The 13,365-nt window shown below is 60.1% G+C and overlaps 2 protein-coding genes and 1 long non-coding RNA gene across 4 annotated transcripts; 2 read left to right on the top strand and 1 right to left on the bottom strand.

The window, feature by feature from the left end:
• The first annotated feature begins 26 nt into the window (after positions 1 to 26).
• On the top strand, positions 27 to 4,622 carry ACY1 (aminoacylase 1). The gene is made up of 15 exons (XM_051851588.2): positions 27 to 285; positions 641 to 752; positions 1,188 to 1,252; positions 1,344 to 1,448; positions 1,702 to 1,796; positions 2,325 to 2,401; positions 2,491 to 2,580; positions 2,682 to 2,738; positions 2,991 to 3,064; positions 3,139 to 3,188; positions 3,292 to 3,436; positions 3,522 to 3,590; positions 4,056 to 4,135; positions 4,232 to 4,292; positions 4,373 to 4,622. The coding sequence occupies exons 2-15, from the start codon at positions 659 to 661 to the stop codon at positions 4,535 to 4,537; spliced, it is 1,227 nt and encodes a 408-aa protein (XP_051707548.1). The 5' UTR covers positions 27 to 285; positions 641 to 658; the 3' UTR covers positions 4,538 to 4,622.
• A 1,527-nt stretch (positions 4,623 to 6,149) lies between these two features.
• RPL29 (ribosomal protein L29) lies at positions 6,150 to 9,294 on the bottom strand. 2 transcript variants are annotated; one of them, XM_051851596.2, is made up of 4 exons: positions 9,132 to 9,294; positions 8,675 to 8,869; positions 8,349 to 8,413; positions 6,150 to 6,905 (listed from the first exon to the last, which is right to left on the bottom strand). In XM_051851596.2, the coding sequence occupies exons 2-4, from the start codon at positions 8,709 to 8,711 to the stop codon at positions 6,270 to 6,272; spliced, it is 738 nt and encodes a 245-aa protein (XP_051707556.1). In that variant the 5' UTR covers positions 8,712 to 8,869; positions 9,132 to 9,294; the 3' UTR covers positions 6,150 to 6,269. The 2 variants fall into 2 exon arrangements, with proteins under 2 accessions (XP_051707556.1, XP_002713279.1); XM_002713233.5 differs by having other exon boundaries at positions 8,675 to 8,719; positions 9,132 to 9,290.
• A 262-nt stretch (positions 9,295 to 9,556) lies between these two features.
• On the top strand, positions 9,557 to 10,311 carry LOC138843965 (uncharacterized). Its single transcript, XR_011379216.1, has 2 exons — positions 9,557 to 9,641; positions 9,884 to 10,311. It is a non-coding gene; the product is annotated as an uncharacterized lncRNA (long non-coding RNA).
• Positions 10,312 to 13,365: the final 3,054 nt, after the last annotated feature.

Here is a 13,365-nt window from a genome sequence, read left to right as displayed (position 1 = left end):
TCTGTGGGCGGGGCCGGCCGCGCGGAGGCGGCCCAGGGGCGGATCCGGATCTGGCCGAGGCCCGAAGCGGGGCCGGGCGGTGCCACCCGCGGCGGGGCGGTGGCAAGGGTTGGACGGGCGCTTACTTGCCGCCTCGGGTCTCCGCCCCGCGACCCGACTGCAGCCACGTGGTGGGCGGGCCGGGGCGGTCCTTAGCTTTTGACCTCGCTGGACCCTGAAGTCCTGGCCACAGTCCGGGGCGGGCGCTGAGAAGCGAACGCAGGCTCAGGACCAGGAGAGAGCAAGGTGGGCGTCTTGATAAGCTTCTGGGGCTCCCCGGCGCGGGAGCCGAGCGACTGGGAGAGGTTTTCTGGAGGAGGTTGCGGGCGGGGGCGGCTTCAGCCCTTTCCCAGCTGCTCTGCGGACTCTGAGCCTCAGCTTTCTCCTCTGTAAAGTGGGCACCCAGAGGCACAGACTGCGTGGGGCCCTTTTGCGGAGTAAGGAAGTTTGTTTGTTGACCACAAACAGCACAGCTCCCGAAACGGAGTGGGGCTTGGTACCGGGGGCTCGGAAACTGGGTGCCCTCTTCCCGGGGGGAGGGGGGGTGCTGGGCGCACCTGGAGTCCCGGACGCGTCGTCTGCCTTTACACTTTGCCCCCAGCTCAGCAGGGGCCGCGCCATGACCAGCAAGGAGCCCGAGGGCGAGCACCCCTCCGTGACGCTCTTCCGCCAGTACCTTCGCATCCGCACCGTCCAACCCGAGCCCGACTACGGTGAGAACACCGCGCTTCCCGGGCCTCGTGTGGCCGCTAGCCATTCACGAGGTCTGGGGCAGCTCCTGCGAGCAGGAGAGGTGCCCTTGCCGGAGAGGCCGTGCTGCTCAAACTTCACTCCCAGCACTCAGTGGCGGGGCAGAGGCCCCCGGAAACCTACTGGGGCTGGACAAGGCACAGCCCCCATGGGCATCAAGCGTGGTGGCTGGGAATTGTGTGTGTGCGTGCGCATCCCCGCTCCGGCTTAGCAGTTGACAGGTGCTGAGTGGTTTCCCCACTTGCAGGCCTGGCCCTGGCCGAGGGTCACTGACTGCAGAAATGCAGGTGTCTCTGAGGGATGTGGAACCGTGCTGGGAGGCAGCAGCCCATCTCCAGGTCTGCTTCCTCTCCGGGCTGCCTGGGCAGGTGGCAGCCAAGGGTACTCTGTGCCCGCAGGGGCTGCCGTGGCCTTCCTTGAGGATCAAGCGCACCAGCTGGGCCTGAGCTGTCAGAAAGTGGAGGTGAGCCCGCGGCCCTGCGAGTGTGGGGAGGGGGGCCTGCAGGGTGGGGGGGGCACCTTGCACTGACCACCTCCCCTCCGACCTTCACCAGGTGGCACCCGGCTATGTGGTGACCGTGCTGACCTGGCCAGGCACCAACCCTACACTCTCCTCCATCTTGCTCAACTCCCATACCGATGTGGTGCCCGTCTTCAAGGTGTGTATGGGCTTGGGGGGGGGGGGGCAGTACAGGCCTTGGGGACAGACACAATGCAGACCCCAGGATCTGGTGTGGTGCCAGCACCGACTCCCCCAACTCCAGCAGTGATTCTGTACCAGGGTGGGGGTGGAGTCTGGAGACAGGGATGGGGGACGGCAGTCAGCTGCTGCCTGCAACACTCCTCTGTGCCCCTCCCCCACCACCCGTCACCCCAACCCACGGTGGACCCCTCCTGCCATCCCTGCCAAAGGAACACTGGAGTCACGACCCCTTCGAGGCCTTCAAGGATCCTGAGGGCTACATCTACGCCAGGGGTGCCCAGGACATGAAGTGTGTCAGCATCCAGTGAGTGTCCTCCATTCCTGTCCCCACCGGCCTGGTGGGTGGCCCCCAGACCTGCGGCTGTGATGGGAGAACCTCAAGGCCATGTGACATCTTTATACATTTTTTTAAAAATGTATTGATTTCCTCTTATTTGAAAATCAGAGAGATTACCCACCTGCTAGTTCATCCCCCAAATGGCCGCAACAGCTGGGGCTGAGCCAGGCCAAATCCAGGAACCAGGAACTCAATCCAAGTTTCCCACATGGGTAGCAGGGACCCAGGTACTGAGGCACAACCTGCTGCCTCCCAGGGTGTGCATTAGCAGGAAGCTGGATTGAAAGAAAGCAGAGCTGGCACGGGAACCCAGGCACTCTGATAAAGGATGTGGTATCTCAAGTCGTGTTTTCACTGCTCTGCCAAATACCCATCCCCCAAGGGACCTGTTGATTCCTTACCCTGTCTAGACGGGGAAATTGAGGTCCAGAGAGAGCCAGGGACTGCCCAGAGTCCAGGAGTCCAGGACTCCGCAGCTGCCTTGCATCCCTTCAGGTACCTGGAGGCTGTGAGGAGGCTAAAGGCTGAGGGTCACCGTTTCCCCAGGACCATTCATATGACGTTTGTGCCGGGTAGGCGTGGCTCAGGAGGGGCACCTTTGGGAAGGGGGAGCTGGTGTTGGGGGGCAGCCTCTTCATCTCAGTCCCCTCCACTCCTGCAGATGAGGAGGTCGGGGGTCACCAAGGCATGGAGCTCTTCGTGCAGCGGCCCGAGTTCCAGGCCCTCAGGGCTGGCTTCGCCCTGGATGAAGGTAAGCAGGTGGGCGCCCACAGCTGGGTAGCCGGGCCGGGGCCAGGGGTTGTGAGGCAGGGCTGGGCCACTCCGCCCTCTGAATCCCCTTCTGCTCCCCAGGCCTGGCCAACCCCACCGAAGCCTTCACTGTCTTCTACAGTGAGAGGAGCCCCTGGTGTGAGTACAGGCTGGGAGGGAGGGGGGCACCGTTTAGATGGAGCCTGCAAAGGCCTCGAACCCAGGCCTCTGGCTCCTGGCCCCTTCCTGAATTGCTCTGAGGGCGAGCTGTGCCTGGGGGCGGAAACCAGCTGCACCCTGCCAGAGGAGCTTGGCTTGAGGGGCAGGCCAGGACACTCCCCCAAAAGGGCTGATAGCCCCACCCATGCTGAAGGCACACCTCTCCCCCCTCCATGGCTGGCTTCTTCCCAGGGGTGCGCATCACCTGCACGGGGAGGCCTGGCCATGGCTCTCGATTCATTGAGGACACGGCAGCTGAGAAGCTGGTACGTGGCACCTGCTGAGGGAGCCTGGGAGGCTGTCTCCTGGGCCTCTCACGTCTAACCTCACGCTCTCCTAGCACAAGGTTGTGAGCTCGATCCTGGCCTTCCGTGAGAAGGAAAAGCAGAGGTGAGACGACCTTGGGAAAGGAGTATGGGTAGGTCCAGGAGGTTGTGGCTGAGCCACCTCCTCTGATCTGTCACTCCCACCCCACCCCACCCCTACACTGCAGGTTGCAGTCAAACCCCCACCTGAAGGAAGGGGCAGTGACCTCCGTGAACCTGACCAAGCTCGAGGGCGGCGTGGCCTTTAACGTGGTCCCTGCCGCTATGAGTGCCAGTTTTGACATCCGTGTGGCACCAGATGTGGACCTGAAGGTGCCACCTCACATGGGCTCGGAGGAGGGGGCTGGGGTCCTCAGCCCTGCCTGAGGGGTCAGCTCACCCATCTCCTTTCTCTTAGGCTTTTGAGCAGCAGCTGCAAGCCTGGTGCCAGGCAGCTGGGGAGGGCATCACCTTTGAGTTTGCTCAGGTAGCCACCTGGGACCTGGGGTGCGGGGAGGACGCTGGGCTCACCAGGTGCCTGGCACTGCGGCAATGGGTGCAGCCTGCCTGGGCTCTTCTCAGTAGAGAACCACGTTTTATTTGAGCAACAGCATTAGTAGTGGAGGCCCATGTGGGTGCTGGGAACGCTGTGGGGAGTGACATCAGGCAGTTTCGCCCTGAGAACCCATCTTACATCACTGTTACAAATATGAACACAGGTAGCCGGGGGTGGGTGGGGTCTTGCTCTCCAAGAACCTGGTATGGGGTGTTTGACCAGGCCTGGGCCTGGGGAGCCATCCAGGGAAGGGGTCCTTGGGCCAGGACCTGAAGGAGGGCCACCTGGAGGTCTCCGTAGGTGGGGGTGGGGTGCAGATGTGCCCTGAGCCAGGCACAGACCCCACTGTGGATGCCCAGGCCCCATCCTGATCCCGCCATCCTTCCCCTCCCCCAGAAGTGGATGGAGCCCCGAGTGACATCTACTGATGACTCAGACCCCTGGTGGGCAGCTTTCAGCAGCGTCTGCAAGGACATGTGAGTGCACAGCCCAGCTCCCCGCCCCTTCCCCTCTCCCAGGTCCCTTTGCTCCTCCACCTCTTCCCTGGCCCTCTCACGGATCTTCCCCCGCAGGAACCTTACTCTGGAGCCGGAAATCTTCCCTGCAGCCACTGACAGCCGCTACATCCGAGCGGTGAGCCCCTCCCATGGCAGCACCTGGGCAGCAGGGGCTGGCCAGAGGGTTCTCCTGACGTCTCCTCCTCATGCCCGCAGGTGGGGATCCCGGCTCTGGGCTTCTCACCCATGAACCGCACCCCTGTGCTGCTGCACGACCACGATGAGCGGCTGCACGAGGCAGTGTTCCTCCGCGGGATTGACATATACACACGCCTGCTGCCCGCCCTGGCCAGCGTGCCTGCCCTGCCTGGCAACCGCTGAGCCCCGAGCTCCCCAGGTGCTGTCCGGAGCGTCAAGGACCTCCTCTTTCCCCATGCCCAGTAATAAAACATGTATGTGTGGACAAGCGCTGCCTGGAAAGGACTGGCAAGGCATTCGGGGAGGATTCTCTCATCTCTGGAGACAGGACCGTCACCAGCCCCACTCCAGATAAGGAAACCGAGCCTGGCTCTTGCCTTCAACGTTGTGTACCATACCACATCTCAGGCAGGCCTGTGTCCAGCAACAAGGGGCCACCATCCTGTCTCACCGTGAGTGCAGGGGTGCCATTCCTGTAGAGGCTCCCCAGACCCCAAGCTCAGGGCAGCAGTCTGGGCTCCCTAGAGACGCAGGAGCAGATGTAGAGCAGGAAGGAGAGCTTGTGAGGAATTCTTGTTGGCTTTGGCCCAAACCCACGTGCTCTAATGTTGGGAATAGGGGCCCTGGCAGACCAGGTCAATTCACTTTAGGGTCCCCAGCACACCCACCAGGGATCAGGGGCCCCAGGCAGCACCAGGAGCCACGACCCAAGAGGCAGAATCTGCTTCTTTCTGAGCTGTCCTGTCCCGAGCTCCCTAAGCATGGGTCACGGGGAGACAGCACTTGGATCTGAAGTTTTTAATTAGTTAGAAGGGACGTTGAGTCCAGGCTGTCTGAAGAGCCAGCCCTGGTCAGAGCGGACGCTGGGACCTGTGCTTCTGTGGCCCAGGTGGCCCCTGTGGAGGCTGACCGCAGCAGTGGGTTATGACCTAGGGAGACTGGCTGAAGCCATGCAGACTCTGGACACCAGGGTTTGGCCACCTCCTCAGACTTGGAAAACAACCTCCATGCTTTGGCTAGATCCCTGGTATGCAGGCCTTGCTTTTACAGTCTACCTACATGCTGACATCTGGCTAGGCCAAGCCCCTGTCAGGACAAAGCCGCTCTGCCTTCCCCCTGGAGACCCCAGCTTCAGGGACACCCCCAACCCAGCCCTGGTGACTCACCCACATGAACCACTTGTGGCCAGGGGCTACCTCCATCCCTTCCAAACTACATGGTCAGGTTTCCTCACGCAAGACACATAGTACACCTACTTCAGAGATAGGGAGACCCACATCACGGGCAGCACCTACTGCTCTGGCAGACTCCCATCACCTAGTCTCCAAAATGCCTAAAGATGGACAAGACAGGATTTGAGTTAACTGTGACCAGTGTTCTGTCTGGTGCCTTCTATAGGGAACCCCCCCCCCCCCCAATGCCCACCACTGCACTGCTTGCCCCAGAAGAAAAAGATCCTGCAGGTGAAAACAGCTGACCCAGGGCAAGCGCAGGTCCACACCCAAACATGCCAGTAAGGCGGTGCCGCTGCGACCACCCTGCCTCCTACCACCCAGGGCCCTGCGCACTGGCCAGGTGAGCGAAGAGCACGCCTGGGCCGCTCAAGTCAGTGCAGAACTCGCCCAAGGTAAGCTTCAAGCCCTAGAAACACCACTTTCCTCAACTCCTGCCCATCCACTACATCCTGGTGCTCTCTCCTTAACTCTAACCCCCACCCCACCAATCACATCATCATCATCATCATCTCCCACCCAAAGCAGGAAGTCATCCCATCCCCAGGCTCACAGACACAGGCTGAGACCCTGTCTCGGGTTTATTTGTACAAACAGCACAGGAGGACACTAGCCCCACGCAGACAGCAGCCCAGGGGTCACACCAGTCCTTCTGCCTTTGCATTGGCAGGCAAAGGCTGTTACTAGGGAGCCTTTGCGGGGGGCTGGGCACCTTTGGGAGGAGCCTGAGCCGGAACTGGGGCTGCAGGTGTGGCCTGGGCCTTGGGCTTGGTTTGGGCCTGAGCCTTGGGTTTGGCTTGGGCCTGGGCCTTGGGCTTGGCTTGGGCCTGAGCCTTGGGCTTGCCTTGGGCCTGGGCCTTGGGCTTGCCTTGGGCCTGAGCTTTGGGTTTGGCTTGGGCCTGGGCCTTGGGCTTGGTTTCGGCCTGGGCTTTGGGCTTGGTTTCAGCCTGGGCCTTGCCTTTGCCCTTGCTCTTGATTTGAGCTTGAGCTTGGGCCTTGATTTGAGCCTTGACCTTGCCCTTGATTTGGGGCTCAGTCTTGGCCTTTGCCTTGGTCTGTGGCCGGGACAGCCTGAGACCCCTAGCAATGCGGGCACGGGCACGCCTTCCAAGCTTGGGGTGGGCAATGTAGGCAAGCCGATGGAGCTTCCGGCTGACACCCTTCGGGATCGTGGGCTTTACTTCCTTAGGCTTGACCAGGGCCTTGATAGCTTCAGCACGCGCAGCCATAGCCTTGGCGTTGTTGGCCTGCATCTTCTTCAGGCCCTTCTTGTTGTGCTTCTTGGCAAAACGCATGTTCCTCAGGAACTTGGGGTCCACCTGGAAAGCAGGAAGGGTACAGGCGGCAGCACGTGAGCAGAGCTGCGAGTCATCCCCTGGTGTCCCTTTCCCTAAGAGTGCCTGCCAGTCTGAACCCAACAGCTGAGAAAATACTATTTCTTGACACAAAAGTTAACGCTCTGGGGTGTAGTGGGTAAAGCTACTGCCTGCAGTACCAGCATCCCATACGGGCACTGGTTTTGAGTCCTGGCCGCTTCACTTCCAATCCTGCTTCACCATGGCCTAGGAAAGCAGAAGATGGCCTAAGTGCTCGGGCCCCTGCACCGGTGTGGGAGACCTGGAAGAAGCTCCTGGCTCCTGATCGGCCCAGCTCTGGCTGTTGTGGCCATCTGGGGAGTGAACCAGTGGAAGATTCTAACTCTGCCTTTCAAATAAAATAAACTTTTTTTTTTTTTAAAGTTAACACTCCCCCTGGTTAAAGCTATGCAAACCACATTTTAAGGCCGTACGTCCAGAGCCCAGTAGCGCTAACAGTCAAACGCAAGTGCTGATGGAAGAACAAAGGCCAGGCCAGCGCCGTGGCTCACTAGGCTAATCCTCCGCCTTGCGGAGCCAGCACACCGGGTTCTAGTCCCAGTCGGGGCGCCGGATTCTGTCCCAGTTGCCCCTCTTCCAGGCTAGCTCTCTGCTGTGGCCAGGGAGTGCAGTGGAGGATGGACCAAGTGCTCGGGCCCTGCACCCCATGGGAGACCAGAAGTACCTGGCTCCTGCCATCAGATCAGCGCGGTGTGCCGGCCGCAGCGGCCATTGGAGTGTGAACTAACGGCAAAGGAAGACCTTTCTCTCTGTCTCTCTCTCTCACTGTCCACTCTGCCTGTCAAAAATTAAAATAAAAAAAAAGAACAAAGGCCGCTGCCCGCTCTACCAGGGTTGCAGAGCTTAAACTTCCCACTACAAGGTTCAGCCAAGCCTTCCCCCTGAAATCCCTTCACGGATGCTGCTTCTCCTCTAGGGCAAGGGGAGGGTAAGCCTGGTCCCACACGCACCACGGATCCGGAGAGCAAAGGGCACTGGGGGAGAACAGCCAGGGACACGCTCGGCTTTGCTGCAGACCCTCCAGCCTTCTCAGCTAACCCTTACACCGCCCCCCAAGTCCAACACTGGCTCCTATCAAGGTCCTGAGGCAGGACAATGGGTCCAATACACACAGGTATGGCTGCTCCTCCTAGGACGTGCCCTGGAAGAGCAAGGGAGAGGGCAAAGTGCCTGCAGGAGGCCAGCTACCCCTGGGGTGGGGGCAGGCAAAGGGAAGCTGGTGCAGATCTGACGGGGTCAAGAAATCCCGGGCCCCGGTAGACCAGGTGAGCGCAGCAACTGTTCAGAACAGCGCTCAGGCACAGGCCGGGAAGCAGGTACACGACAGAAGACCTGACCACACCTGCAGCCATAGGACAGCTAATGCGATTCAAGGAACCCACTCACCCCTTTCAGAGACTCGTATCTTTGTGATCGCGGTTTCTTGATGCCATTTCTGTGCCATTTTCGGGCTGTCAGAAAGAAGGAATTAAGGCCAAGAAAGGTACTTCTAATAAAACCTCCCAACATCACAGCCGCAAAGTCTGGGAGAACTTCCCCGAGACCTGGGAAACCTCTGCTTACTGGGGCGATCTCAAGAGGACCCCCGACTCCTAACCCTTTAAACACAGCGCCAAACCCAAAGCGGAAATGTGTCCCCTGGTCTCGCCCCCAGTAAGCCCAAACCAGTCCTTGCCAGGGCCTGGGGCCTAAGCTGGGCCCAAGACACTTACACTGGTTGTGCGTGGTGTGGTTCTTGGACTTGGCCATGTCTGCACCTGCACGACGAAAGGGTGATCAGAGATGGGGGGTCGCCGGTCGGGGCAGCTCTGCCGCCTGACGTGGACGGGCCCCAGGCCAGAATGAAGCTGCGGCACAGCCGCTTCCAGGAGCCCCTCCACTCAGCACAACTCGATGCCAGTCCCGGCCTGCCAAACCCACGAAACGGCGCCCTGAAACCGAGCCGCCAACCCTCCGCGCGGCTGCCCTCTGCGATCAGAACCCGAGTTCTTCCCCCGCCATCCACCCCTGGAGGACCGACGAGCAACACAACCGCCCCGCGACCTCCACTCCCCACGGCCACACAGCTGGCCCCCCCTGCCCTCCCCGTGGCCCGCGGGCCATAGCCCGCACCCTGCCGCCACCCGTGAGCTATGGATGGTGTCGGATGCCACGGGGGCCAACACTCACCGTAACCCGCGGCTGCCGAAGCGCCTGGGACCGGAAAGAGAAGAGAGAGGCCGCAGCGCAGCACGGGAAATAGGGTCGACGACGCCGGAAGGTACTCCTGGAAAAGTATCCCCCAAGCGGCGAGAAGAAAGGTTCCGAAAGCCCGGAAGGCCACGGGCCGCACAAGGAGGCGGTGCTGTCGGCCTGGCCCCGCCCTCTTCAGCTGCCTCCGCGCCCTCTCCTGTTCGGGACCTGGCCCTCCCTTGAGGCTCCATCCCCTCAAAGAACTTGAAGGCAAAGGGGGAGTGTTCGAGGAATGGGTGCTAGACAGGGAGAGGCCGGAGATCTGTTCTTCAAAAACACCCCTGGGTTCCCGCGTGGAGAACGGACTGCGGGCGTGGGGCGAGGCGGGGGAGGGAGAGCTGGGGGGGGGGTGCTGCTGCAGGCCCCCGCGGGGCAATTGGGGTGGAGAGGAGTGGACACGCTGCGGAGGGAGCAGGCAAGGCTGGCCCTCAGTCTTGAACCCCTGGGGTAAGGGGGTGCTGTGCGCAGGGAGGATTGAGGAAGGAGGGGATGGTGGTTTTATCTGGAAGTGGATTGGTGATCTAGATGTTTCCTTGTAAATGCGCTGACCGCGAGATGCATGTCATGCCCTCACTGCCTGGGGTGGGGCCCCACACACGTGGGATTCTTCCCTCGCTGAGGTCAGGACACAGGGACATTCCTTTGCATAAATTCTATTAAAAATTTTTATTTATTTTATCATTGGAAAGTCAGAGTTACAGAGAGCCAGAGGCAGAGAGGTCTTCCATCTGCTGGTTCACTCTCCAAATGGCAGCAATGGCTGGAGCCGCGCTGATCTGAAGCCAGGAGCCAGAAGCTTCTTCTGGGTCTCCCATGCAGGTGCAGGGGCCCAAGCACTTCGGCCATCTTTACTGCTTCCCAGGCCAGAGCAGAGAGCTGGATGAGCAGCTGAGCCGCTACACCACAGCGCCGGCCCCGCACAAATTCTTGATCTCCACTCACCCTGACAGCCACTGCCATTTGCTTCTCTCCAAACTCACAGTCTTCTGTTGCCAAGCACAACGCTTCCTCCCTTCCTCCTGCCTCAGGGCCTTGGCACCGGCTAGCCCACCCCCTACCCCTGTCTCCTGGGCTGGGGGTGTCCCTGCTCTTAATTAAAAATTTTTTTTTCATTTCATAGAAGTACCTTTTTAATTTTTTATTTCATAAAGTACTTTTTTATCTTTTATTTCATCAAAGTACCTTTTTATTTCATAAATCTTGATTTATTTATTTATTTGAAAGGCAGAGTTACAGAGAGGCAGAGAGAGAGAGGAAGAGAGGTCTTCCATCCGCCGGTTCACTCTGATGATGGCCACAATGGCTGGAGCTGCGCCAATCTGAAGCCAGGAGCCAGGAGGTTCTTCCCAGTGTCCCATGTGGGTGCAGGGGCCCAAAGACTTGGGCCATCTTCCACTGCTTTCCCAAGCCATAGCAGAGAGCTGGATTGGAAGTGGAGCAGCTGGGACTCAAACCAGCACCCATATAGGATGCCGGTGCTGCAGGCGGCAGCTTTACCTGCTATGCCACAGCACTGCCCCTTCCCCCCGCTCTTTATTTTATTTTTTTTTTAAAGATGGTCCTGCCTTTTTTTTTTTTTTTTTTTTTTTTTGACAGATAGAGTTAGACAGTGAGAGAGAGAGAGAAACAGAGAGAAAGGTCTTCCTTCCATTGGTTCACCTCCCAGTGGCCGCTATGGCCGGCACTGCGCCAATCTGAAGCCAGGAGCCAGGTGCTTCCTCCTGGTCTCCCATGTGGGTGCAGGGCCCAAGCACTTGGGCCATCCTCCACTGCACTCCCAGGCCACAGCAGAGAGCTGGACTGGAAGAGGGGCAACCGGGACAGAATCCAACGCCCTAGGCCGGTACCACGGCTCAATAGGCTAATCCTCCACCTGCGGCGCCGGCACCCCGGGTTCTAGTCCTTGTTGGGGCACAGGATTCTGTCCCAGTTGCTCCTCTTCCAGGCCAGCTCTCTGCTGTGGCCTGGGAAGGCAGTGGAGGATGGCCCAAGTCCGTGGGCCTTGCACCCGCATGGGAGACCAGGAGGAAGCACCTGGATCCTGGCTTCAGATCAGCACCATAGGCTGGCTGCAGCACGCCGGCCGCAGCGGCCATTGGGGGGTGAACCAATGGAAAAGGAAGACCTTTCTCTGTCTCTCTCTCTCTCTCACTGTCCACTCTGCCTGTCAAAAAAAAAAAAAAAAAAAAAGAATCCAGCGCCCCAACCGGGACTAGAACCCGGGGTGCAGGCAGAGGATTAGCCTAGTGAGCTGTGGCGCCACCTCCCCCCCCCTCCCCCCCCCCGCTCTTCAAAGACAAGCTGTTTCCTGGAGAGGACTGCGTAGATGCCCTACCTGCAACACAGCTGAGAGTAGGCACCGTGGGGCAGTGGGTTAAGCTCCCCTCCTTGAACGCCAGCCTCCCTTATCAGAGGGCTGATTAGGCTGTTCTGTAGCTCCTGCCGAGTTACCCGGGAGGCGTGGGCTTCTCAGCTGAGCGGGATCTCCTGGGCCTCCTCCTGGCAGCAGCGGGCGGGAGGCGTCAGGCTTATTTGGCAGCATCTGTCACAGGCCTGGTGTCCGCTTGTCGGACCTGCCTGGCAACTGTTTGAGGAATTAAATGGGCACACGGCACAGATCCAGGACCGACTCAGGGGCAAGAAGCCGGCGGATCCAAGGGGATTTCACAGCTCTTCTGCTGGGGACCCCGGGCCCTGCGCCCTGAGCCCAGTTCTCAGTGGTACAGGGGATGGAACAGTGATGGCCTCAAGGGGTTAAACAGGGCGATTTCAGTAAAGCCTTGAACACTGTACTGAGCACACAGTAGGTGCTGAATCATTGTATGCCTCATCCATGCTCCCCTGACATGAAAGATACCCAAGTTGAATGACCAGGATCGGGCATTAAAATCCAGGATGGAGGTTTGTGAAAGACAGCGCGTTAAGTTCACTCCCTTCCAGAGCCTGGGATGCCCAGCTTCTGGGAGCAGGAACGGTGCCGTAGGCAGAGGACGAGGCCAGGGAGGAGAGGCCAGCTCCCGCAGCGCCCGGCAGGCTCAGTTCCAGGACACCTAGTGTCCCCCTGCTGGGGGCTGCCACCTTGCCCAGGGGACTATGGCCCTGTCATCCACAAGGTGGCAGTGTAGGACCACTGATGGCAACAGGCTGCAGTGGGCAGACTGGCGCGGGGGCCCTTCCTGCCTGGAGAAGCCTTTCCATCCCCCAGGGCTCTCACAGCCTAGCCTCTAACCCATCCCCCACCCCCACCCGCCGTGGGGTTCTGACCACCGCACTTCACAGACGGGGGGATGGAGTCCTTGGGCATGACTTGCTGAAGGTCCCACAGCCAGATGGTGAGCAATCACAGGCAGGAATGGGGGAGCAGGGGATGGTGCACACCCCCGCTGTGGAGGGGGTCCTGTGGCAGTGACCGCCAGGCGACCTGGGAGAAGGCCCTGGCTCCACTCCCATGCACCCGGCCGGCTCAGAGCAGGCCTAGCAAGCAGGTGGTGGTGCCCGTGGCAGGAGGGCTGGCTGGGATCAGCTGGCCTCAGGCAGGCAGGACGAGAAGGGAGGAGACCTGCCATGAAGGTTGAAGGGCAGGGATGGAGTCTGCAGGTGCACCAGGGTGCCGGGCAGGGCATGCTGCTCCCCTGACGCCCAGCCCCAGGCACAAGAGGAGGCTAAGGGTTCTCCTTTCACTAAAAGCATGTGGAAAGGAAGAGTGGGTGGGGGTCGGGGGGGAGACACCCCGGAGCCTCAGTGGCCTCGGCAGTGTCATCATGTTGGTAACCACAGCCCCCTCCCAGCTCCTCTTTCTGCCCTAACCCTGTCCTGCCTGGATGCCCCTCCTACCTGCACCCTCCCTGCCTCTCCCCCTGCCCAGACATAAAGGGATGCCCGGGGGTGGGGGGAGCCAGCCTCTCTGCTCACCAAGCAGCCTGGGGTTAATGTCCTGGCTGCCTCCAGACTGCCCTTCCTGGGGACCCGGATGGAAGACCTTTAAGGGGGAGGAGGCAGGAGAAGTGACCTTTGGGAGAATTCTTCAGAATGAACAAGAGAGCTACCATCTCCCAGAGACCCCAAGCCCCGAATCTCCCAGCCTGCACTCCCTCCCTGGCCCAGGCCCCAACCTTCCCAGGAGCCGCTGCAGCGTTTAGGAAGCCAGAGCCATGCAGGAGCCTTGGAGACC

This window comes from Oryctolagus cuniculus, chromosome 10, assembly GCF_964237555.1.
Source record: "Oryctolagus cuniculus chromosome 10, mOryCun1.1, whole genome shotgun sequence".
NCBI lineage: Eukaryota > Metazoa > Chordata > Mammalia > Lagomorpha > Leporidae > Oryctolagus > Oryctolagus cuniculus.
This window is presented reverse-complemented; position numbering and strand designations above follow the sequence as displayed.